The 27553-nt window shown below is 43.4% G+C and overlaps 1 protein-coding gene across 4 annotated transcripts in view; it reads left to right on the top strand.

Moving 5' to 3' along the window:
- Positions 1–20603, top strand: part of NSD3 (nuclear receptor binding SET domain protein 3) — a 115091-nt gene extending 94488 nt beyond the window's left edge. For all 4 annotated transcript variants that reach the window (XM_040414761.1, XM_040414760.1, XM_040414763.1 and 1 more), the window contains 6 exons: positions 3043–3312; positions 3775–3891; positions 4122–4263; positions 9631–9737; positions 13113–13317; positions 14117–20603. In XM_040414761.1, coding sequence (XP_040270695.1) covers positions 3043–3312; positions 3775–3891; positions 4122–4263; positions 9631–9737; positions 13113–13317; positions 14117–14358 — 1083 coding nt within the window. In that variant the 3' untranslated portion in view covers positions 14359–20603. The remainder of the gene's footprint in view (positions 1–3042; positions 3313–3774; positions 3892–4121; positions 4264–9630; positions 9738–13112; positions 13318–14116) is intronic.
- The last annotated feature ends 6950 nt before the right edge of the window (positions 20604–27553 follow it).

Genomic DNA, 27553 nt, shown 5'->3' with positions numbered 1-27553 from the left:
TGGCACATACGGTTCCTCCGTACTGTCCTTTACCGCCTTGGGATCTGAATATAGTTCTCTCAGCGTTCCAGTCTTCTCCCTTTGAGGCCTTGGGGAGACATCTCTCTCCGGCTCCTGTCCTAGAAGGTAGTTTTTTTCTTGTGGCTCTCATCCATCAGATGGGTGTTTCGAGTTGGGGGTGCTCTCTTGCAGAGAACCCTTCCTGGGTCTACACAAGGATAAGTCGGTTCTCTGGGCCATTCCTTTTTTCTCCCGAAGGTGGTCTCTGTCTTCCACTTCAATGTAGGAATTGTCCTTCCTTCACTGTCCCTCTCCTTCACGCCCTAAGGCAGGTAGCTACGTCATTATTGGCAGCCTCCAGTCCCTTCCGGCGTACGGAACCCCCTTTTTTGTCATCCGGAGGTTCCACAGAAAGGATTGGCGGCCTCCGAGGGGCAATTGCACGATGGATTCGGTCTGCAAATGCCTTACCGTTCCGCCCTTAAGTGTCACGGCTCGCTCTCCTGAGCGGTGGACGCTTCTTGGGCTCTGAGGCATCGCGCCTCGGCTGCGCAGTTGTGTAACGAGGCTTCCGGTCCTCCTTACACACATTTAAAAAAAATTCCAGGTGCATTCTTATGCATCGGCGGCCGCTGCTTAGCCCGCAAGGTCTTGCAGGCGGCAGTTTCTTAGCTACCAGCAGGGACGCTTGCTTCCATGGGTCTGTGGTTTTTCCCTCCCGTGGACTGCTCTTGAATGTCCCACGGTTCCTGTGTCCCCCAATGAATATGGGCGAGAAAAGGAGATTTTTGTATAACTTACCAGTAAAATCTCTTTCTCGCTCTTCATTGGGGGACACAGCACCCACCCAGTATTGTCGTTCGACCACAGTGTGGCAGTTGCTGGTTAGAACCCTGTTGGGTCTTTGGCATGGTTGGTGTTCCATGTTTTTTCGTTGGTTTACTTGCTTCTCCTACTGCTTCTCACAAAGTCAAGCGCTCTCTCCAGGCTGGAGGGGGTATAGCTGCCAGGGGAGGAGCTAACCGCTTTATCTAGTGTCAACGCCTCCTAGAGGACATAGCTATACCCACGGTCTCTATGTCCCCAATGAAGAGCGAGAAAGAGATTTTACTGTTAAGTTATACAAAAATCTCCTTTTTTCACTCTAGATGACTATAATAAACCAACATTTCTTCAGAGACTAGGCCTTTCAGATATAACTAATGGCTTCCCCGATCCCCGCACAGGGGAGCAATCCAAGCCACGTTTTCCGCGCTCAGATGCTATGGTCACATTTGACCGTGGAATCTGAGAGGTTAATAGTATGCAATCGGCATTACTGCTGATTGCAGACATTAGCCCAAGGTTGTCTGCTGTATGAAATGGCAGAAACCCGCCGGCTATGGGGGCCCGCTGCTCCATTAGAGATCGGACTTCCGCTGTACATGTACGGCGAAGGTCTGGAAAGGGGTTAAAGGAACACTAACCCTAGAAAGTAGAGAGGTTGTGCCATATCCACAGGATGATCGGTAGGAGTCCGACCTCTGTGACCCCTGTTGATCACAAGAATGCTCCATTCATTCTTTGGGACTGCTGGAAATAGTCAAATGCTAGACCTGACCATCTCCGTAGGTGGGACCCCCAGCAATCGGACACTTATCTCTTCCGTGAATAGGTTGATAAGTGTTGATTATGGGACAAGCCGTTGTAAGCCTGCTTGAATTTGCTATTTGCTGATCTTAAAATTTGTGGTCGCCTTTTTCCTTCAAGATGGGTCTGGCAGCAGAGGCCCCCTACAGTATCTCCGTATGATTGGAAGGGAGCAAACACGGCAATTTCTGCATTGGGATTTCTTTTCCTATGGCATTCACATCATATGACATGATGATTTAAAGGGATTCTCCGGGCTCTCCTATATTGATGACATATCCTCAGGATAGGTGATCAATATCAGATCGGCGGGGGTCTGACATCCGGCACCCCCACCAATCAGCTGTATGAGGAGACAGCACGTGCTGTCTCTTTTTCTGTCGGCTGCTGTCTATGGTCTTTGCCATAGACAGCAGCGGAGAGAGAGGGAGATGGTTGAAGATCGTAATTCATGACAAGCAGAGCAGAGAGGAGGATGAGGCAGCTCTTTAGCTCAGTGTTGGGAAGTAACTTGTCATCCTGTGTGATTAGGACACTTTCTGTGTGTACTGATAGGACTGCAGCCAGAAAAAACGAGTCATTAGAACTAATGAAAGGTATTTGGGAATATATTTATAATTAATAGTTAAGTATTTTCATTTTCTTCATTTCTAGAGAACCCCTTTAAATACTGATGACCTATCCTCTGGATAGGTCATCAGTATGTGATCAGTGGACGTCCGACACCCGGGCGCCCTGCCAATCAGCTGTCTGAGAAGACACCGGCGCTCCTGTGAGCTCTCAGCTTACCAAGCACAGTGCCGCGCATGGTCTAGTGGCTGTGCTTGGTATCGCAGCTCAGCCTCATTCACTTCTATGGGGCTGAGCTGCGTCTAGGCCACGTGACCAATGAACATGACATCACTTGACCTAGGGAAAGCTGTGAGTGACATTTTCTTCTCAAACAGCTGATCGTGGGGGTTCTGGGTGTTGGACCCTCACCGATCAGATACTGATGACCTGTCTAGAGGATATGTCATCAGTTTTTAAGTCTCGGAAAACCCCTTTAACATGTGTGTAAAACAATGTATCAGCCTTAGACCCCTTGCAGACGAGCGTTCCTCCAGCAGCAAGTCCGCATCGCAGCACCCGGCCTGACCTCCCAGCACTGACGGGACTCGCATAGCATTATATTGATTTATGATGCTATGTAACCCTGGATAACACTGGCATAATGCTGCCAGTGTTATCCAATACATTCCAGAACTGTAAGGGTTACATAGCATCATAAATCAATATAATGCTATGTAACCCCCGGACGCGCAGGGAGTTCAGGCCGGGAGCTGCATTGCGGACTCGCTGCGGGAAGAACGCTCGTCTGCAAGAGGCCTTACTGTCTTTTATATTGTGTCTCTAAATATTCCTTTTTAACAGGCCAATAAACCTGTGGGCAAAGTTCAGATCCAGGTGGCGGATGTCTCTGAAATACCTCGTTGTAATTGTCGTCCCACTGATGAAGCCCCTTGTGGCCTGGACTCCCAGTGCCTGAACCGCATGTTGCTGTACGAGTGTCACCCTCAGGTGTGCCCTGCTGGTGAATACTGTCAAAATCAGAGCTTTACCAAACGGCTCTACCCAGAGACTGAGATCTTCCGTACAGACAAAAGAGGCTGGGGTCTAAGGTGCAAAAGAGATATCCGCAAGGTATAGTTAAAAGAAATGAAGCAATAATACTTATTGGGATTGTACACCATGGTTTTCACACAAATGACCTGTCTGAAAACAGGGGTCCCCAGCTCCTCCATTGCACCTCACCACATGGTTTGAAGAGCTTGAATGGAGTTGGGCTCACACATGCATGCACCCTGTCGCACCATTTATTGTCTATGGGGCTGACTGAATCAGTGCAGGACTGCACTCCACTGTTTCTGTCATCCCCATAGACATTGAATGAAGCTGATATGTTTGGTGTTGCTCCATTCAAACCCCTCCTCACCACGTTCTTGATATTTAGGCAATAAATGTTCATTGTGAGGAAAACCCCTTTTAATCATTGCATATTGAAAATGTATACTATGAAAAGTGTACAATTTCCCAGAAGTGAAGAGAAAGTGGTCAGAGACTGCTATCACCTATGGAGGTTATTCATCTCTTACTTGTTTATAGGGCGAATTTGTCAACGAGTACGTTGGGGAGCTGATCGATGAAGAGGAGTGCAGACTACGACTGAAACGATCCCATGAGAACGGTGTCACCCACTTCTACTTGTTGACGGTCACAAAGGTGAAAACATCTTTACCTTTGCAGAAAAAAATCCAGATGAAAAAAAAAATATTTGCTGCCCAAGTTGGAGAGAGGCTCGCCCTTTAGGATTTGGAGCCACTAAATTGGAACTAATTCCAGGAACGCGTGCATAATACGTATCTCACAGAGCACCTGTATCTGCCTTTATGGGCACTAGCTTTGTACGAATCTTACCTAATTACATATTTAATGTGATTGCTTCGTTTCAGGATCGCATCATCGATGCCGGCCCTAAAGGGAACTACTCGCGATTCATGAACCATAGCTGTAACCCAAACTGTGAAACACAGAAGTGGACGGTAAATGGGGATATCAGAGTTGGGCTGTTTGCCCTCTGTGACATACCTCAAGGTACAACCCTCTTTTCTTACTAAGCCTGTTTCTTCTGCATCTTTATGTTGGATTGATTGCCACTCGATTTATTTCAATGTGAAGCAGAGAACGAGGAGACTTGAATTATTGCAGCCCTTTACCTCCTACCTGCTGATGTCAACCGCAGGAGCAGATAAAGAAATGGACATATATCTGAAATAACTTGAATATCATACCCAAACTGTCTGTTACAAGTGGCCTGTAGAGGGAACTTGCTACTTAATAAAGCAATGCGATTACAGCAGCCTCTGCACTGCTTTAAGGCATTTTAAAGGATGGGGGGGGGGTGAAAATGAGTATGTAATGAGGCTTATAGAAACCGTGACTAGTGAATGGGATTTAGCTGTTGATCTAGAACAGCAAGGTTTTGTACATGAGGATCTTCTATTTTCACAGGATATTTGCTTTAATACTTTCCCTTTTCAAGGACATATTTTAGACGGCAGGGATGCTCTTCAGTATCCAAGAATGTATCTGATAAATCCTTCCTACTAATGGTCCTAACTCTGGCAATCTTGGTTTAGTTTAAAGCCAAGCTGGGATCTAAACTGAAGTGGGAACTGTATAGAATAGCAACTTTTGCTTCTACCTGTGTTATGAATAGAGATGGGCCAGCAGATGTATAGCTGGCAGCATGCAGGGAACAGAGGAGAATCATGATCTATGTATGGCTTCAGATGACCCTTGCCTATCAATTAGAGAGCATAGTTCCTCAGCTAATTACCCCTCTGCTTTTTGACAGGCTGTTTATTGACTCTATGATGCTTACATATGGCTGAATTGCATCATGAAATAAGCTGTAACAACCACACACACATCAATAAATGTATTTTTCGTCCTATAAGACGCACTGGCCCATAAGATGCACCTAGGTTTTAGAGGAGGACAATGTTAATCAGACCTAAGCTGACAGCCAGCCCCAATAAGACCCCCAATGTTAATAAGACCCCAATAAGACCTCAGCTCAGACCCCAATGTGAATGACCTGCAATCAGACGTCAGATAAGCGCCCCATGCCTCTGATTTAGCCCCATATGCCTCTCATCAGCCCCCAGCTGCGTTATATCAGCCCCCATTGCCTCTCTCCATCCCCCAGCAGCGTTACATCAGCCCCCATTGCCTCTCACCAGCCCTCAGCCACGTTATATCAGCCCCCATCAGCCTCATATGGAATAAAATAAAAAACACTTACCTTTCCTGATCTGGACGCCGCCGCTCCTTTCCTCCAGTGCAGTCCTCTTCATCTTGCCACCGGCTGTGATGTAAACCGGCGCGCACAGCGTGAGGTCACAGAGCGCCCTCACGCTGTTCGCAGCCACTGCACAGCTGAGGACAAGGAAGCCTTCACCTTTTCCCGGTCCTCTGGTACTAATAAGCGCTTCTGTAATGGAAGCGCTCATTAGTATTTTCCCCATAAGACGCAGGGGCATTTTCCCCCCATTTATGCGTCTTATGGGGCGAAAAATACGGTATACACTTTACATCGCCCCTATCCAGTCTGTATTGATCCTTAGCAAAAAATCTGCTGACCGCTTCTCTACCCATACCCATGCTAACTAGCGAAGAATTTCTAATATAGTTCTGACCAATGGAACACATTTATGTCAATCAAAAATTACATTTTTACCCACTTGTTGCCATAAACAATCATTTCTCACTCGTGTCGTTGGGGGACACAGGACTGTGGGTATAGCTGCTGCCACTAGGAGGCAGACTCTAAGACAAAAAGGTGTTAACTCCCCCTGCCAGCTATACCCCTCCTACCAGGAGAGCACTAACCAGTTTCAGCTTAGAGTTCCTAGGAGGCAGACCTCCAGGCTATACATGGCCTTTTCTGATCTTGGTGTCAATCTCCCTTACTGTTCTCTCCCCCAAGAAGACAAAGTGGGACAGGGCAGTCTAGCTGCCCTGTCACCCACCAGTCATGGGGTCACCCTATTCACAACTGCCCCCCACCACCCCAGCCTGCTACCACCTTATGTGCCAGCATCCTCAAAATGTTCACTTACAGGGCTACCCTTCTTGAGTTCATGTTTGTTTGGCACCAGATTGGATGAGATTCTATTTGAGGTTACTGGCAGAAACGGTACTAGTATACCTCAGAACAGGACTAGGTGCCCTTCTCCTCCCAAGAGTTTGGGCCCCTGTTTTCAGTCCTTTTGTCGCCTCTCCAGCTCTCATTCATTCATTCAGAGAACACCACCTGCACAGGAGCAGAAAAAAAAAACTGGATGCTGTGCGAGCTTTCCGGGGTTGTCCTTAATTTCAAGGTGCTGCAGGCCACAGTGCTCTAGACATCCAATGGCATGGCTCCAGTGGTCTCTTGTTTTCTCCCTCCCCCATGGACTTCTTTTTTTATAAAATCCAACGTTCCTGTGTCTCCCAATGACACGAGCAAGAAAAGGAGATATTTTTTCTTTGTGTGCTCAACTGTAAAATATCTTTCTCTCCAAGTTCATCCTGAGAGACAGCACCCACCCACTTTTCTTGCATTATTTGTTCTCTGTTGGGTGTTTTTACCTTTGCCTGACAGGTCGTCAGTTCCTAGGTTTTGACCCATCTATAGATTCTTTCTATTTAGCCTCTTTACTGCTCCTATTACTAGTGTACAAACTGGTTAGCTCTCTCCTGGCAGGGGGAGCTAACACTCTTTTAGCTTAGTGTCCACCTCCTAATGGTAGCAGATCTACCCACAGTCCTGTGTCCTCCAAAGAACTTGGCGAGAAAGAGATTTTACAGGTGAGTACATAAAACTTCTCCTTGTATTCGTTACCACATTTGATTAGATCTGTAATTTTAAAATAATTTGCATGCAAAAATGGTACTCGTGGTAGGTATGAACTCCTCACATCTTAGTTTTCTGCAGAGTACATTTTGTTTGCAACTTAAATGGAGCCTTTTAACAGAGTTTATATTTTTGGCTATTTTGGCTTATAATCACTGTTTCATGCAAAACTGCATGAAGGCGCTGTGTGTTTAAAGGCCATGGACACCTTTTTAGGGGCAATTTTGTTTTATTTTTATTATTGCATTGTACTTATTTTGAGCTAAAAATAATTTTTCGAATAGGCCTTTATTGAAAAGATGGCATCCTTTTTCTGTACAGGGCTGACAAGCTCTAGTAGCACCCTTTGGATTTTCTGTCTTCTATCATCTGGGGAGCAGACAGACTCCTCATCTCTGCTCTCTCACATCATAAACAGTCATTATAGCTCAGTTCTTATGTTATTGATAAGAATGTGGCTTAAATAAGTGTTTGACCTCTTGGTGGTTTAAAGATCAGGTTTATTAGTGTCAGGGTTAATAAAGCAAAATGCTTTACTAAGAAAATATGGTCTACGAGGTGGACATTTAAAACACCTCAAAAATATGAAGAGATCAAGGGTAGGTAATCTTGTTGTGCAATGAGTAAAACAGTGTACCAGCCTTTATGCAAAATATAAATTATTTACATAAATTTAGAATATAAAACAAAAAAAACTTTGTCATCAAAAATCAATAATATATCCTAACGTGCAATACCTAGATTTATCCACAAGATGGCATCCATAAAATGTAGTGTATGGGCATGTAGTACCCCATAATACGGGCAGATATATACAATTACAATCGCATATATTTCAACAATTCGAGGAGGATATTGTACACAAATACTTGCTCTGCTCAATCTATAAACCGATCTCAGATATCCGTTAGTATAGTATCGGCAATTATCGGGCTTGATATTGACTCCCGAAATATGGATTTCAGTCAGAGCGTTTCCTCTGATATAAATTTAGATGTCGTATTCCGTAATATGCACCTTTACTGAATAGCACTAATATTGACGTGGCACCTTTAACATTATACATCCACAATCAAGCAGGGATTACTAAATATCAAGCCAGTTAATTTCTATTAATCATATAGATAATGAGAATTATACTTTACCAGATATCTGGGTTTTAATAGGCCTCATGAATGCAAGCAAGATGGCGGTGTGTCGTTTCCTTGAGGAGTCCGTGTATCCGTTCGTGTATGAGTCCGTATATCTCCGTCCCCCCAAGTGTCCCCTACACCTGTTTTTAACCTGTCCCTCTCTGAAACCTCCACCCCGTTACCTATGATGTCATCTGGAGGGCGTGGATATGTATAATAGGCTTAGTATTTGTCTAGTCTATTTCTGAGTTACGAGGAGAGGGCAGTCTTGGATAGGATACTGACTCTAAGGACGGTTCCCTTCGCTACACTTGGATAAATGTCATTACACCTGTATAATTATTTAATGTCTTTATCCAAATTAGTGTGATTCGCATAATAATCTATGTTAAAATGAAATCTAAGTGTTATCCTCCAATATGGAGGAAATCAATGATAAGAGAATATGAATATCCTACCCATATGAGTAAGCCCGACATTAGATGACCGGGCACAAAATGAATCTGAAAGTACCAGTCACACAGCTATAAAAAACAGCTAACCCTTTGTGACAGAACGGCTCAATATTTTTAATAAAAGCCTGAAAAAATTATTCCCTCCAAAGGTGTACATAGCCTTTAAAATGTTGCATTGTATTTTTATATGCAGTTTGATTGCATAGTAGCTGTACTATGTATTTTATCACATTTATTGATGAAGGCCAAACATTACCTAGCTTTTCTTTGAAAGCTCTTGCCGACGTAGACACTTGTAGTATGTATGAACTTTGCACACCTTGATCTGTTAGGCCTGATTCAGACTTCCATGTGGCGGAGGTATTATAGTTGGATGTATCATGGCCCAACTGCGGGTTTATCTGAACTCACAGCATCATAGGTTTCTATGATGATTTCAGTTCAGGTCTGTTCAACCTGTGGTCGGGGCGTGACACACGGGGAGTGTTTACATCGTTTGTGTAAGCCTTTGCATTTATGTGAGCTTCTAGCACAAATATAAGATTTTAAGGATTTTTTTTAAAACCAAAATAAATTAAATCCTGTTTAGTAAAGGTGGACATGACTGCCTACAAAAAAGATATAGGGTGTGGGGGTACACTCATTTCACTTTAGAAATCCAGCTAATACCCCAATTTTTGGGTTCTGGTGAATATGTGATATGTGCACGCTGCCGTAGGCACAAGTGGGTATGTATGAACTCTGCACGCCTTGAACTTTTATTTTTAGGAGGTGTTATCTACTGTCAGACAATATATAGGTATGAGGGCTACTTTAAAATTCAGGTTTTCTTTGTACATGTCAAAAGTGTGAAAACGGTCCTACCAATTCTCTAACCTCTGTTCCCCATAATTGCTTTCCTGATGTGCCAGTTTTCAGTTTTTTTTAAAGTTTTTTTTGTAATTGGTTATTCTCTCTACCATAATGTCTTTAGGAGCGGAGTTAACATTTAACTACAACCTTGACTGCCTGGGGAATGGCCGGACAGAATGTCATTGTGGGGCGGATAACTGCAGTGGCTTCCTGGGGGTACGACCTAAAGTAAGTGAATGCATCTGCTTCCTATGTCATGAAGTGGATGCGCGTACGTTGGGGGCTGTTGGAGGTATGTTGGAAGCTGTACGGCTCGTGAGTATGAACTCATACAGTCCATCAGCCTCCACGTGTGTGTAGATGTTCTCCACCGGAAGAAGCTGTCCACACAGGTTTTTTTTTTTTTTTCTTGTAATCCAGTTGTGCAGAGGAAGACAGTGATATGATGGCACACACTCTCCAGAGAGCTTGTATGGAGTGTTTCCTCCCTCCTGTCTGTCTCCTTATTGCAGTCTTCATATAGGAGTGTTCTCATTGGCTTCTGAGCAAAAATACCCATTTTTTAACCATAGTTCTCCATGCGAATACCGCAGATATATGCCATATCAATAGACCCAATGTCAGCTTTTAGTCCAGCAGTACAGTCACCTCTCAGCACACAATTAGGGTCCATTCACACGTCCACAAAATGGGTCCGCATCCGTTCCGCATTCATTTTCGATGGGTCCGGAATGTGCTGTCCGCATCCGCGGATCCGCACTTCCGTTCCGCAAAAAAATAGAACATGTCCTATTCTTGTCCGCAATTGCGGACAAGAAAAGGCATTTTCTATGAGAGTGCCAGCGATGTGCGGTCCACAAAATGTGGAATGCACATTGCAGGTGTCCGTGTTTTGCGGATCCACAAAACACATAGACGTGTGAATGGACTCTTATCTGCCTTCTTGAGTCTTTCAGCAGCAACACAGATGAGGATTCTTTCCTGTAAGAGCAGTGGGACTTTGGAGCTCTCCACTCTCCGGATGCATTTGTAATTCTTTTGGGGGAAACAACCTTTCATAGGAAGTCTCTAGTGGCAACTGCTGGCCACCTCAGGTATAAAGGTAATTGTGAATAATGACCTCGATCTTCTGTCAGCGTGGCTTGTTCGCTGTTTTCCACTCCGCAGACATATGCCTTTGCTTCTCAGCTTCTGCTGGACGGTGGTTAGTAATAATTGTGATCCCCCATTCAAGTAGCAAGCGAGTTCCTTCTGTAATAGAGGAGATGTTGTGTAGCTTTCCATTTCGGGTTATCTGTAACTTCACAGGGAATCACCAGCGATAGACGATATTATTTTCTCTCAAGGCAGAAGTAATAGGTATAAGCTGCCTTCTCATGCGGAGAGTGGTAGCAGAGAGATCTGTAAACATTTTGATTTGATGATACGGTGAGGGGAGCTCTTTCAGAGACCTGGCAGCCGCCATGGCCCTCTCTTTAATGTGGAAGAAATGAATCCTTGCCAGCACGTCCCTGGGCACGGAGTCTGGGATGTGCCGGGGTTTAACTACGCGGTGTGCACGGTCGATCACTAGCTCTCTTGATTCACAGCCTGGAAGTAACTTTTTTAATAAAGACTGTAGATATGTAGACAGATCAGCAGACGGAATTTCCTCCGTGATGCCCCTAAACTTTATATTATTTCTCCTTGATCTGTCTTCTAGGTCAGTAACTTTCGCCCTTAGTGCTTCCACTTCCTCTGTTAGCTCATAGTGAGAATCAATAAGCTGGTTGTGGGAGTTGGCATATTCCCCCATTTTATGCTCTATGTGATCTACTCTGCTGGAGACATCTTGAAGCTGTGTGTGAAGAGGGGTAGATAGCTTGGTGATGTCTTGATGCAGCGACTTATTAAGCGCCAGCAACAGGTTTTTGATCAGCGAGCCAGATGCAGGCTCATCTGAAGTCTCTATAGAGGAGAGCGTGTCAGAAAGGGCATCTGGGAGTATGGAGGTAGGTGAAACTGGTGCGTTTACCTCGTTAGTGCCGTCTGCTGTTGCCGCCATGGATTGCTGTTTGGCGGGAATCCCGTCTGGCAGAGATGGCGCCTCCCTCTCCACTGAGTCTCCTGACCCCTCTGCATCTTCCCATGCTAGTTGGGAGAATCTGGATCCGCTGTCCGAGGATGGCGGCAGTTGTTTCTGTGGGTCGTGCTAGATGCTGTCTGTATCGGCAGCAGTATTTCCCATCTTTTGAGCCGGGGACGGAGGCTTTCGCTTTGAGGCGGGAAGGTTTGTGCTTTCCTCCGTGGACACTCCGGACGGCTCCCGGTCTTTCTCAAAATAAAAGTCCAGTTTGCCCTGCGCCTTGTTCGACTTTCTTCCCCTGGGCATCATGCGGGTTGTCACCGAGTTGTTTGTCTGCAAATTGGGGTAGAAAGAGGGTGATATGCTTCATAAAGCCTGAGGTGGTGACGGAGCTCCTCTAACGTGCGGCCATTCAGGTCAGCGGCAAGCCACGCCCCCCTCTCCGGATGCATTTGTGTACAGTAACATATATATATATATATTTTACAAGGTATAGTTACTAGATTTCCGTAGATAGGTCGATGATCATAGAGTTATTCTGGTTACCAAATTTAGAGTCGGGAGGGCTTTTTTTTTTTTTACTCTAAAATTAGGAAAATTAGATTCCGCCTTATGTTTTTTTTCTTTTCTTTTTTCGATCCTCTGGATTAATATTACAGGCTAAGGCCTCATGCACACGACCGCACCGTTTTTAGCGGTCCGCAAACCGTGGATCCGCAAAAAACGGAAGCCGCCCGTGTGCCTTCCTCAATTTGCGGCCCATTGTAGACATGCCTATTCTTGTCCGCAAAACGGACAAGAATAGGACATGCTATATTTTTTTTGCGGGGCCTCGGAACGGAGCAACAGATTCGGACAGCACACTGAGTGCTGTCCGCATCTTTTGCGGCCCCATTGAAGTTGAATGGGTCCGCATCCGAGCCGCAAAAACTGCGGCTCGGATGCGGACCGTAACTACGGTTTGTGCATGAGGCCTAAGGCTGCCTGCACAAGATGCGGATTACACGCTGCATTTCTGCGCAGATTGCCATGTAGACAAACCGCAGAATCCAGTACCAGCAAAGTGTATGAGATTAGACATGTACGCATTTTTATCTTTATTTTTTTTTTTACCCGTGCTGAAATTTACCTGCTGTGCCGATTTTTTAAAATGTACAGCATGTCAATTGTTTGTGTGGTTCTTTTGGGCAGATTACAATCTTGTAATGCAAGTATGAGATCTGTGGGCAAATCCTCAACAAAAAATGCAAGTAACACAAGACGTTTTTGCTACAGAAACTCACAGAAATCTGTGTGGATTTTTCTGTTTGTACACCTGCACCCGTTTACCTCTCCCCTAATAGGCTGAACTGGATGGGTGGATGTCTGTTTAGTCTTACAACCATGTAAAGGTTTACCACCACCCTTCCCCCAATGTATACTTTCTATATTGGTTGAGGACTTGTGCAGCCTTTAAGAAACTTGAAGTATTTGTTTTTCTGCGATGCTACTACAATGCTGTGTTCCAGCATTTCCTCACTCTGTCGTTGATTCTGCAGACAGCTTGTGCGACAGCAAATGAAGAAAAGGCCAAAAACGCTCGTCTGAAGGCCAAAAAGAGGAAGATCAAAACTGAGCAGAAGCAGATGCATGAAGATTTCTGTTTCCGCTGTGGAGATGGGGGAGAACTGGTGATGTGTGATAAGAGAGACTGTCCGAAAGCGTATCACCTCCTCTGCCTTAACCTGACACAGCCTCCTTATGGTAATACATGGTTTGTGGATCCTGTGTGCTGTATTTAGCTGGTTCTGTCCATATTTCAAGGAACTGGTACATTGTGCTGTGCGTGGTGCTGGGTCTAATCCCTGTGTCATGCACCACCCCTGTAGGCCCTGCACTAGACCTCACATTTGCCTGAGGGCTTACATTAATTCAGATATCTACTGCATTTATTTCAGGCTACTTGCCTTGCACAATTCTTCTAGGTGCGCCTGCTTCTTACGGTTCTTGGCCAGTTTCCCCTTATATAGCACAGACTGTTCTATAGCAGCCATATCTCCAGTATCATCATCGGTGCGCGTTCAGAGTGCGAAAGGAAACTGTAGAGGAAACCAACACAAACTGATGACTAACCGCTGATCCACTGCGCTGCCCTTGATCGGTGCCATAGTGATGGACGGATTGTGCTCGTCTGCAAAGGCCTAGATCAGAAATAACTTGGATCCAGACTGTTAACCCTCAGATGCTGCAGTCAGTAGCAACATTGGCATCTAAGTGGTTAGATGGAGGAAGGGAGCATCAGCGCCCCCCCCCACAATGCGATCATGGGGGGCAGATAGGTTGTTATCACAGCTGAGGGACTATTTATAAAAAAAAACACACTATAAAAATCTACATATAATGAAAGTATAAAATGCACATATTTGAACAACCGCTGCATCCTGAAGCTCAAAATAGTCGACTTGTCCTTGTAGGTTGGGGGGGGTGGGTCGGTTTATCAACTTTGCACACTGTGTTTTTGGCTGTTTATGGATTTTTATGTTTTTGCTTTTTTTTTGTATAGGAAAATGGGATTGCCCGTGGCACCAATGTGACCTGTGCGGAGCCGCTGCTTCATCCTTCTGTGACTTCTGTCCGTCGTCTTTCTGCAGAGAGCATGAGAAAGGAGCGCTGACAGCCTCAGCCCAGGACGGGAGACTGTACTGCTCGGAGCATGACCCCAAGCACTTGCTGCCCTATGGAAAGGAGAAGAAATTTAAATGTAAAACTGAGAGCGAGGGCTCATCCTTCCCATCCAAGTTTTAAAGGAGACAATGCACTTAGAACAGAAGACTAGTCCTGTCAGTACCACGTACGCCCCCCGCTCCTCCTCTTCCTCAGTGTGCAGTGGGGGGCTTGTAACGCACACATCAAAGTGTTTTAACGCCAGGATTAGATTGTACTTGTCCTTTTAGTGTCATTTTGTTGTTCCTGGAAACTTCTTCTACGTTTTCTTTTTTAATAGTGAATCCAGTCCTCCCTCTCTCCTCCACCTTTGTGGTAAGCAAAGTTGTATTTATTCTATTTATTATAATTTTTTTTTTTATAATTATTACTGTTGAATTTTGGATTGTGAATGAAACGCAGCTCTGGGGCAAAGTGGTTTCATGGAAGCGTTGAAGAAACGGCAAGTTTGCAGCTCTGACGTGTTAGCGGACAGATGGAAATTCAGCATTATTCCTGGATATCTCCTGGAGTATTCCTTCAGTCGATTTTGGTAGGATTCAATGGCAGCTGTTCTCTTTAAAGGACGTATGTTGAAATTTGACAAATGGTTAACTCCTTGTGCTGATTTTTTATTTTTATTTTTTTCGAATTCAAGAGGAAACGTACAACTCATTTTCCTCCTTGCAACATAAGGTGCATCCAATCTCTATTATACTGTTCTGTGGCGCCTCAAGGGGAACATATAGCGTCTACCACATGCCATGTATATATCATACCTCCTGGAAAACCAAGGAGCATGGACAAAAAAAAAAAGACAACAGTGTCATCTTTCTGTCTCTAAAATATGGTGGATTGAAACAAACTGTTTGCCTGTCTTGTGAATCAGCAAACCCCTCTGTCCTGAATAACCAATAGTTCTTTCCCGTCAAATTTGAAGGTTCATAACAGTGTGTCGACCAAGGATACCCATAAATAAGGGAATTTCATCTGCTTCCTGCCATGCTATCCTAGACAGATGCCGACTATGCCTGCACATGAGACATGTTAGAAGTTCTGTCGCTCACTATATGCACGTTTTAGCCACTTTCACCGGTAACCTGACTGTATTTGCTTTACAACACTCTATGTACATGTAGAAAGCAGCAAATAAAGAAACTGTTATCTCGGCCCCCAACCAAAGATATGATGTCCTTTTCTGAAAGAGTACATAATGATGGGAGAGTTAAGAAAAACTGGAAAAAAAGGTCTGATTGGTTGTCACCTGGTGAACATGGATGAGTTTTTATACGGGACCGCACACGGGTGGAGTCTGTGTGCGGTCCCTTTTCCCGAAGACCCATTCATTGGAATGAATGAGTCTTGAGAGAAAAACAGACAGATGTAGAAACACTCTGGGATTATTTTTCCCCATGGAATGAGGAACGTCTACCCAGTCAGTGTTCAGTCCGCGTGCTGTCCGTTCTAAACATGGACAGCACTTGGATGGAAATATTGTCCATCTGAAACCTGCCGAAGCAAACAGAGAGCTGGGCTTTGAACCCCCATCTTTTGTTTTCCTGCTATTCTATAAAGTACATAAAGTGTGTATAGTAAATCAATTATAGCCAGGATTTAGGTGCGGCCTATAATTTAAGCCGTTTCTGTTGTTATAAAGATGTACCTAGTGACTCCACCACCTTCCATGCCATAGTAAAGGGGTTGTCCAGCCTGGAACATTTTGAAGTCATAGTCACCTCACCGATCCCTTGATCCACCTCTTCTGAAACTTACTGGGTTCTCCGCCAGCCTTTTTCTTTGTCCCTCTCGGCACTGGAAGTGACCACCCAGCCAGTCGATGACCGCAGCACTGCTTCCCCTCAGCCAGTCATTTCTGTGTATCGAGAGGCACCAGGAAGGAGAGACAAGTGTAGGAACTGGGAAACATTGGAACAGAAGCGGCAGAGTGTGGTGAGAAGGACTTGGGTATTTTATGCTGGACAACCTCTTTAAAGTGTCACTGAGCTTTCAGAAAACTTTTGACATGTCATAGCAAAATATCAAAGGTCTTGATGGGTGGGAGTGTGAATGTAAGACCCCCAGTGATCCCTAGAATAAGGAGAGAGAAGCACTCTCATATTGTGCTCCCGTTCCTCGCTGTAGGAGACGGAATCCAGACGGGCCCACAGACTTTTCTATTGAGCCATCACCTTCTCGTTTTAGGTGTCTGTTTAGATCTCAGCTCTCAGACCCCCCCACTGATCAAAACCTTTGATAGGTCACCATGGCATATCAAAAGTTTTTTTTTTCAAAGCTCAGTGACCCTTTAAGGCTGCAGATCCCATTCTTGCTCCTCAGCGTATTTAGATCATTGACATATACGGTATTATCTGTAGAATATGTCCACAATTCCTAATAGGTTAGGTCTTCACCTTTGGGAGAAGGTGGCTCCCGTCACCGCTGTTGTATCAAGCAAACTGGCCACCCATAGCGGAAAGGGGCTTACAGGAACTCCGTCTTACCACCATTGACTGTTTTGCTTGTTACAGTGCAGGTTATGGGTATTAGAGATGGAGCGCCCACCTATCGGACCATTATGTCCTATCTTACATGCGTGTCAATATTTTCAGTTTCCGCCTCCAGTGATATCATTTACAACGTGCACCAATCCATTGCAGTTTTTGCAAGCGATACCATTGATTCTACTTTCATTTAAATTTGCCCAGCCTACAGCGCAGACGCATGCCGATGTATGCACACCCTCCATACGGACAAGGTACTGTTCTGTAGTCTGGGCTTTAGATATACATTCCATAATGTGTGTTGTGATGGATCCTTATGAGTATGTGAACATCTTTATTTGCCAGTAGGCCCACGGAAGAAAGTGATTGTATTGCAGAATGCGTTCACGTCTATAATGGTGTTAGCAATGTATCTGCCACCAAATCAGTATAGCGGATGTTTGGAATCCAATAAATTCCAGGTTGTTTTGCATTTTTAGACTTTCACCTATGTGTTCGAGGGGAGTCAGGTTAAAAGGGTCCTCAAGGTTTTCGAGAAAGAAGGTCTGTCTTTTGTCAGAAACAGAGCCACTTTTGTTCATGGTATTGTGGCTCGGCTCTGTTCACTTTAGAGGTTACCTCCCAAAAAATATGTATTACCTATTCCCAGGGTAAGTAAAAATGGCGGGAGGTCCCAAAGTACCCTATCTAAGTGCAGTATTTTTTCAACAGTCCATTCATTTTTATGGGGAGTGTTGTCTACATCAGCCCCCATAGAAGTGAATGGAGAGGTGGTCAATCATGTGCACTACTGCTCCATTGAGGGGACCCCTCAGGATCTCGGTTGGACCCTGGCTACTGTGTAGATAAGGTGATAAATCACTTTTGTGGGATAACCCCTTTAATATGACCTCAGCTGTGATATCAGACAAAGCCTATGAAGGAGGGTGGCACTGCTTCTGGGGGAGGGGAAGCAGACCCTTATTTCCTATCCGGGATGGCGATTTTTAAACTTTATTAGGGTACGTATCGCTCACGCGTTTTAAACTCTTTTTCCTGGAAACAAACCACATCCTGTAAGTTTTCCCCACGTTGTGCCAAACACACCAGCTTGTTAATTCCTGTATTTTTGTCTTGTTCACACAGGGCACAAAGAAAAAAAAAAAAAAAAGATGATTCTGTTGTCTCAGTTGTGTGCCAATGAAATTTTGTATTTGCGATTTCACTGTATAGTTTCTTTTTTACATTGTTATGTTTGTTTTGTGATGTTTTTACCATTGTTGTTTTTTTTTACACTTCCTGTATGGCTTTATCCAAATTGGTATCCTATTCATCGTCTGAAAACCAGTAGATGCTGCTATTCTAAAGCTACTGCCAGCTTTTGTTCTCATTATTATTATTTTTTCTTTAACACGGTTAAACCTTGAGCATTAAACTTCATTTAAAGGCGATGTCCGGTTTTCTCATATCGATGACCTATCAGACTACCAGCAATGGGACAGAGCAAATATAATTTCGTCTGCGTGCAGGTAAACAGTGAGGAGGACGCCACTCTCTTCTCACCGCTGTGTTCTCTTCAAACAGCTGATCGGTGGTGGTCCCGGGAGTCTGGTCTGGTATTGATGGCCTGTGCCGAGGATAGGTTGTCGGTATGAAAAAAAAAAAGGACTAACCCTTTAAGTGCACTAATCCACACTTTGCTCTGGTGAAGGGTATATCTAAAACTTTTCAGAGCGGCTGTCACCTGAGGGTATCATGCTGCAGTTTCCAATGCTAGCTTTTTTGGAGGCCTCATTGCTCAACCTTGGCTGGTGACTTTGCCTTTTATATGGCTAAAGATCTCTGTGTAACACTTGGTTCACATCTCATTTTGTGTGCACACATTTGGCAGTGTGCGCCAGGAAATCTGCTGGCCTAAATGCTAAAGGTTTCCATAGGCCCCATGCACCCAGCCTATGCTAAATGAGTGTGCTGTTGTCATATGCTGGGTTGGTGCGTGCGTTCGTCTGCCAGAGTGGCGAAGTAAAAGGAAAAATAAAATATATATATATACTGCGTGGTATACATCTATACAGCGGAATATGTCGAGGAATACTCCCTACGCATACCAAAACGAGATGTGAAAAGAGCCGTCCAAGGAATTTAAAACACGTTCCCAATTGAACACCATTTTCCAGTTTACCTATAGTTAACGTTCCGTGTAAAGTTGAGTCTCTTTGCAAATACATCACTGATCCTGTTGCATTCACAACACTAAAAACTTCAGAGCTCAAGCCCTTTCCAATCCACCTAAGCAATAGACCACTGCTCAGTTTGCTTTTTATGTTTTCTTTCTGCTTTTTTCACTGAAATTCCCAAACCACTTACCTTGTGACAATTTGGGCCATCAGACATGTCACCTCTCTATGAATATAATGATTTACATTTACTGTCATTTTCTTGTGTGTTACGGAAATGTATTGATATCATCAGGTAGAATTGTACAACTCTTGCCCATTACATTGCCCAGTAGTAACTGAAGAAAATATATTAAATGAGACAACTTAATTTCCTGCATGCAGCTGTCATTATTGTGTTAGGGGTAGGTGGGGAGCCCATGGCAGTCCTCTTTCTGTCGTGTACTGAAAAGAAAACATTGGAACAGAAAATCAGTTGTTATTTGTCTTTTCATATACATCTTTAAATCCTTCAGCAAACTGAAGCACAAATGCTGGGCCGTGTTATTATGGAACTAGTATTATACCTTTTGCATTATCTGAAAGTCGGAGGATTTTATTGTTGAAATTTGTTAGTAGTGTATGTACTTTTATGCAAGTAATATTCTGGTTGTTTCACTAAGGGGAGGTTAAAATGCAGGTTGCCTGCAGCCACCACTAGAGGCAGGTATGAGTCTGCTGCATACTGTTTTAACCCGTTCCCTACCTCCACTGTGGAAGTCGGGTCTTTAAACATGGAGCTATAACCGCCATATACCTTCTATTTTACACAGCAGACACCCAGAAGCACTGTGAGTGATCATGGATGATCATGCCTATCACAGACATTTAACTTCTCAGATGCAGTGGTCAGCTGCGACCACAGTATTTGAGAAGGCTTTCCGCGGAAGTGCTGCGCTTCTGGGGCCAGAACAGCTCCCCCCGTGCCGAGATCATGGGAGCCATTTGCTTTCTGTGGCAGCCTCAGGCCTTCTAAACGCTCCAAGGCCTATGTTCCTATACATAATGAGACTTCCATGGGCTGCATTGTTTATCATTGCAGTCTATTGGAGAAGCAATCTGACAATAGCATGTTCAAGTCCACTAGGGGGAACTTTAAAAAAAAAGTATATAAATAGAAATCACCCCTCTTTTCAGTATTCAAAAATAAACATCTTTAGCAATGGGGTGTCCCCAAATGCCCCGGCGTAACGGATAAAAAAAAAAAGTAAATGGACGATTTCAAATTTTTTCATTGCTTAACTTCCCAAAAAATAGAATAAGAAGTGATCACAAAGTCATACACTGTCCAAAATGCTATCAATAAAAACCACAGATCAACCCACAAAAAGTGAGCTCCATAGATATAAATATAAAAAAGTTATGAGAGTCAGAATATGGCGATGCAAAGAAATTAAAGTATTAAAACACAAGAAAAACTATACAAATGTAGTATCACTACATTTGTACTGACCTGCAGAATAAAGGGAACAGAGTAAAAACAAAACTCGTACAACTATGGCAGAATTGTGGGTTTTTTCCAATTTTACCCCATTTGGATTTTTTTTTCCAGCTTCTCACTACATTATATGCAATATAAAATTGTGCCATTAGAAAGTACAACTTGTCCCGCTAAAAGCATCAGCTCGTACGTGTATGTGAATGGAAAGATTAAAAAAAAGTAATGGCTCTGGGAAAGCAGGGAGTAAAAAGCAAAAACGGAAAGTCGCAGGGTCTTGAAGGGGTTAATATTGAATTTGGTGTACAGCGGTATACAGTAAGCTCCCCCTAGTGGTGACTATGGGTAACCAAATCTATGTTAAATGGGTTGTTCCATGTAGACATTTGTGGCATATCTATAGGATATGCTGTAAATGTCCAACATGTCTAGGTCCCACCTCTGGGACCTGCTCCTGTGTCAAGAACGGGATCCTGTCATGAATGGAGAGGGTGCCTCAGACGTGTGACCACCTCTGCATTCTCCTCTATAGGACTTTCATAAAGAACTGAACTAGCGCTCTGCTATTTTCGGAAGTCCCATAGCAGTGAATAGAGAAAGCCATGCGTCCTCGCCTGTTCTTCTTTTTGTTTTCGAGGGCTTCGTTCTTGAGATAGAGGTGGGACCCGCACTTGTCGAATATTTATGCTATATCCTATCAATGGGTGCCATAAAATGCCCAGAAGGTAATACCTCTTTAATTCATGGTATCAGAAAAAGGAATATAAGAAAAAATAAATCCGCTCAGAATTTTTAAGATATTCGGTTAAAATAATAACAAAACAGCATGTTCTAGCTTAAGTTTCCCGTTCCGACATTTCCCCCAGCAAAACCGTGTCTGTGTCTTCTAGTAACACGGCTGTGTGCAGTCTTGGGTAACAGTCCTTTCTACTTGCTTCATCACTTCTTCCATTTAGCTATGGAATGATCTGATAATACTTGGCAGTCCTGAGGCATATTGTGCGGCTTCCTTGTTTTCCGGAGGAGGGAAGGCGCTGATAGTCTCTTTTGTACACCCGTGTGAGGGTTTTTTATTTGCTGTATATTACAAATAGCTTTTTGTTGCCTTTGCCCTCCCATTTCAGTTTTGTTGGATTTTATAGGTGCAGTGATAAACACATTCTATGTATGGAAACTTCTTTTAAGGTGTAGAAAATGGACCTAAAGACTAGAAATAAACCTGCACGTCCCAGTATAGCCAAACACTACTTTATGTTTGGTGTTTATGCCAGGAAAGCTAGCAATGTTCATCTACAATAATCCTGAAAAATGTCTGATTGAAGGCTCAGCCGTGATGTGAACTGAGCCTAACAAACCCCTCGATTGTATCAGACGTACAATAGTGCATCCCAAAATCTTGTATAGTCCTCAAGTTATATCATTCCACCCCCTCCTGTAGCTAAAGGCAGGTGGTCCATTCCCGATAATTACCTGATCATCAGCGGAGATGAGGGTAGCATTTCCATGCAGCAGTCACCTTCACTGTATGGGGACGAGTGATCGATACAACGATCACTTGTCCCCATAGAAAATCATGGTTTCTGGGCAGGAGATCCCTGTTTACACAGCATGATCTACTGCATGGAAACGATTTTCTCATTCGTCGGGTGATTGCCGACACCTTTTACACAGGCCAATTATCAGGAACGATCGTTTATACCAGGCATGCTCAACCTGCGGCCCTCCAGCTGTTGCAAAACTACAACTCCCAGCATGCCCGAACAGCCTACAGCTATCAGTCTACAGCAAGGCATTGTGGGAGTTGTAGTTTTACAACAGCTGGAGGGCCGCAGGTTGAGCATGCCTGGTTTATACAAACCTTTATCCACGATAATCAGCCTGATCATTGGTCCGTATACAACAGGTTCTCTGCTGACATTATGCAGCACTTAAAGGAGCGTGGTGCCTTCTCAAACAGCTGATTGGCGGGGGTCCCAGGTGTTGGAGCCCCACCGATCAGATACTGATGACCTATCTAGAGGATAGGTCATCAGTTAAAAAGTCTTGGGAAAACCCCTTCCATCAGAAACGGATATTTTCTTAAACCCAATATTCATAGAACATTTTTGGGGCTGTTTTTCTTTTTCATTTTGGCATTTCCATTGAAAATGAAATACAAAATCTTGTCCCACAAATGATATGACCTCCTATATATATATATATATATATATATATATATATATATATATATATATATATATATATATATATATAGTTAATCTATTGTCAGTTTACTGCTGTGAGGGGAATATGTCTGAAGGATAATTCTCATGATAATTGTAGGTGTAGAATTGGGATTACAGTATGACAGCTGTATTGGCCTAGATAAAGGAGTCCACAGAAGAGCAATGCATTGTTTAGTGTAATGTGTGATTCTCTAATGGAATCACTACAGGGGGCGCTCTCGCTGGTTGAAGTGATAACCTGACTTTCTCTTTGGTTAGACTTTTAGCAGGGGAAACAGCCTTGCTTAGCTTTCTTAGTTATAGAGCCAGAACAGGAAGTAAAATATATGGAGAGACTTCAAAAATTGATATCTAGAAAACCATCCACCTGTTGTGTAAAAAAAAAAAATAAAATGATATATATATATATAGACAATCACAGACAATGGGGTCATATTGCTAGGATATGCCCCCATTGTTCGATAGGTGCGGGTCCCAGATACCCACACCTACAATGAGAATGGAGCGGGGAATTGAATGGATGGCGCACTGCGCATGCGCAGCCGTGCTCCATTTATTTCTATGGGGCTGCTGAAAATAGCCGAGCGCTATTTCCGTCTGCCCCATAGAAATGAATGGGAGCTCCCGTTCACTTCTAGGGGAGCAGCGCTTGGTGGTGGACGGACCCCGGGAAATGCGGGGTCCTCCAGCCACAGCTCTCCCCGCTCCGTTCACCTCTGGGACTCGCACCTATCAGACAATGGGGGCATATCCTAGCGATACTCCCCCATTGTCTGTGATGGGAATACCCCTTTAAAACACATCTGTCAGCAGATCTATACCTATGAACATGGCTGACCGCTTACATGTGTTGGTCCCATGTCCATATGTGCCCGCACTGCTGAGATAAATGGCAAATGAGACTCTGGGAGCAACGGGGGCCTTGACGTTACACCTAGAGCCTCTGCTCTCTCTGCAACTTCCGCGCCCTCTCCACTTTGACACGGTCAGGCAATGTAAATGTCAAAGTGCAGAGAGTTGAGCCTCTAGGTGTAACGGAAACACTCCCATTGCCCCTACAGGCTCATTTATATATATTAAAACATCCTTTTTCTCAGCAATGCAGGCACATATGAACATGGGACCAATACAGATGCTTTCAGCTGCCTGTCGGGAAACCTGGCAGTAAGGCCTCTTGCACACGAACGTGTGCGCCCCATGGCCGTGCTGCAGCCTGCAATGCACGAACACCCACCGTGGGGCAGCCGCAGCGGATCGCGGACCCATTCACTTTAATGGGTCCGCGAACCGGCAATTCCGCAAAAAGATAGGACAAAAAGAGATTTCTTAAGCAGACACCATGAAATGTTGAGCTTGTGTATGTGGAGTGAAGCATACTTATCTGCTCTGCACCAAGGGGTTCCTCGTGTCATCATCCTGATTGATGCGGGTCACGTGGATGCTGCAGCCATTGACAGCATCCACATGACATGACCAGGTAAGTATGCTCCCCTCAGCAGGTCCAGCCACCTGGCCAAAACACCCCCAAAGGTGAACAACCTCTTTAACCAAATCTATCCATTACATGTCCTTGGCGCTTTTATTTTTTAGGGTGCCACACGTCTAAGTTTTCCGATGCAGTTTTTGAAGCCAAAATCAGGAGTGGACCATGAAAGCTGAGAAAGTATTAAGGACAGATAAGGATTCTTCTCTATTTTTGAATCCACTCCTGGTTTTGGCTTTGAAAACTGCATCAGAAAACCGGAACATGTGGCCTTACCCTTACGGGCTTGTTTGTACAATGCCGTCCCAGATCTGTATTCACTTTATGGGCTTGGGTAAGGGAAGGTTTTTCTAGTTACCCTTTTCAGGAGGGAACAGACGTCCGTTAGTAATGGCGACCTTCTAGAAACAGTGCCACGCTTGTCTATAGGACTCCTTCAAACAGAAGAAGGCTGATTGACCGGTGGCGCTGTTCTTAGAAGAAAGTAGCCATGTTTTTGTAAACCTGGCCAACCACTTAGACAGAATGTATCCGGTGCAGCCATTGCCTATTTCCCCAATTTTTTCCAATTTCGGTTGTCAAAACTACAAGACCTAATTTGTATGCTTGTTCTTTAGGGACAGATGGCATACACCTGGCGACACTGGGAATCTTAGATCGAAACGTTTACTTGAGGCCTATGAGGTCATAGTGCGTTATCTTTATGGTATATTTTGGCTACGTATCTGATGTAGCTTCTTTACATTTTCTCTTCTGTACTTGGAGCAATGTATTTGCAATATCTTTGGTTTATTTAAATTGATTGTGGCTTCCATGGGCTGATGAAAGGAGTTTTCTGGTTGAAGACCTTCACATTATTTCAATCAGGTGGTGGGGGACAATGATGTTCCTTTTGTACGTCACCTGAAAGCACTATTAAAAGTCGTTTTTGAAAAAACATGACCGTTTTCTACCAGAGCTTTGGTTGTGCCTGGTATTGCAGCTGAGCTTCATTCACGTGAACGGGGATGCAATACCACACACAACCCATGGACAGGGGTGGTGCTTTTTCTGAAAGAAGGCAGCCATGTTTTTCTAATCCTATACAATTCTTGTTTCTTGCATTGGTTGGAGAGCTTACATATTTATAGATGATTTGGTATTCACTTCACAAATCACTAGGAACTAGATGCTTAGCTGAGGCATGAGGCACCAAATACATTTAGCCTCGTTCATGTGGGTCTACTAAACTGAATGTACAACATGATAGATCCATATGGTGTGGAGAGTTCTAAGAATGGAGCAGGAAGTCTGAATGACTGTGAAATATGGGACAAGACGCCCATGTGGTCTTTGTTTGGCTTGACTGATCCCCCTTGTTCTTACCTATGAGGTCATAGGAGTAGTAGTTTTAATTTTCACAATTGCTGCATACACTGAGTTGACCATAGGATGTTCTTCAACTGCAGATACATTAAAAAAAAAATCCATTCTTCTGACAACGCTAAGTTTTAGTCTTTTTTAATACGTTCTACACTTTTTTCTGTTGAGATGTGTACATATATATTTTTTTTATATTTTTTCAGAATCATTTTATTTACTTTGGTATATTCTCAAAAAAAATCTTTTTTCGTTTTTATCACGGTGGTGGTCAGAAAAAAAAAAACTACCATGGGTAAACCAAATGCCTGTTAAGTGTTACTTATCTCCATTCTGTACTATTGTTTTTCAGTTGTTTTTTTTTTTTTTTTTAGGCAGGTAGCATTTTCTGAAGCCGCAAAATTAACAAAAAAAAAAAGAAAAAAAAAGACAATAAAAACCTTTTTAAAGTTACACGTTGAATTGTACATTTATTTTTTATATAATTACTGTAAGTAGTTTTGGAATCGTTCTTTAAGATGCATCCACTGCTCTACCACGAATTTGACTTGTCCCGGAAAGTTTGAGTAGTCGGTAGTGTAAAAGCGGTCGGTGCAATAGAGAGTCTAGTTTCAATGATCTAACCCGAACTAGTTCTTGCGTTCACACGGTATATAACTCGCGTATTTCTGTATTTTTAACTTGATATGACCACATTAATATTGAACTATATAGTGTACGAGGTGTGTGGGATTATTACAGTTTTGCCTTTTTTTGTTTTTGGAACTTTTATTTTTATTTTAAAGTGTAATTCATCTGCACTTATATATATATATATTTTTTTAAAAGGTCAGTCCCACGTAAGATATAATTAGTGAGACTGATGTGATGTTGTTCATACATGTTGGTAGGTAATAAGATTTAATTTTTTTATTTTATTGTAAATGTACTGTATATTTGAAAGTTAATGTTTGTGTATTGTTAGATTTTTATTTTATTTTATTTTTTTCATTTGCCTTCAATGTACTTTGTATATAGATGGACGGCTCGTAACAAGCACAACCTCAGATTTGACCTAAAGCATACCTTTTAGACGTAACATTTCTTCAAGGATTGGCTGCCGCGTTTTTAGTCTGTGACCTCAAAATTAAAGGGGTTATCCCATGATAAATGTAAAAAATGGAAATCAGACATCATATAGTACATGACCATCTCTAACAAAGCTAGAAGCCTGTTCCTCACATGGATCCAGGGTTCTCCCCATGCATTGCTCTGCTAGATTTATTTTAAGATGGCATCTCAGGGGAGTGTCCTTTCTGCAGGGGCTCTCCCGATCACAGCTGGGGGGCATGTCTCTACCACAGCTAGGGGGAGGGGGTGCCTTTTCGCTGCAGCTATCTTTATCAGAGATAAAGGTGGCAGTTGAAGGACGGAGGTGAGCATGTGCGACCATCTCAGTGAGGTAATAGTATAAATATGCCGGCACACAGAATATTCTAGTGATTTTCACAATATAGTTTATAGGAAAATTAAATGCTGAGTAACCACTCTCCATTTATGAGCTGGACGTTTCGGTCCATAGGGACCTTCTTCAGCGGCTTGGAGTTTCTGTGGTCAGAGATAAAGGGATATCTCTGTGAAAACATCTCAGTGAGGTAGACATAGAGATGAGAAGAAAAACAAACTGTAGGTGGCGCTATACAGATACATTTTATTGAATAACTCAGTAGCTATGCTAAATTTTTAATGACCTAAAATCACAAAAGGATTCAGATCCAGGTGCTGGTTCAAAAAAATGTAGGATATTTTTCACGGGACAACCCCTTTAATATCACCATCGTGAAACTCATTGCTGTTAATTGGTTCTCTCAGGTCAGGTCGATTCATGTTATTATACTGGAATAAAGAGATTTATGTGCATCTGCCATTTTATTTTTGGTATTTTGGGAGGGGAGGGGGGGGGATTGTAATAGGCACTTTATTCCAAATAGTCACGTGTTCGATGCTGGATGTGTTTCATAGACGTCTATGGAGATTGCACTTTAATGCTTGTAGCCATATCATCTCTTGTCTCCTGTACGATAGCAAGCAGCGTGTATACATTTCTGTATAATGAA

The sequence above is a fragment of the Bufo bufo genome, chromosome 1 (assembly GCF_905171765.1).
Source record: "Bufo bufo chromosome 1, aBufBuf1.1, whole genome shotgun sequence".
In the NCBI taxonomy this organism is placed as follows: domain Eukaryota; kingdom Metazoa; phylum Chordata; class Amphibia; order Anura; family Bufonidae; genus Bufo; species Bufo bufo.
Note: the sequence above shows the minus strand (reverse complement) of the source record. Positions and strands in the feature narration are given on the sequence as shown.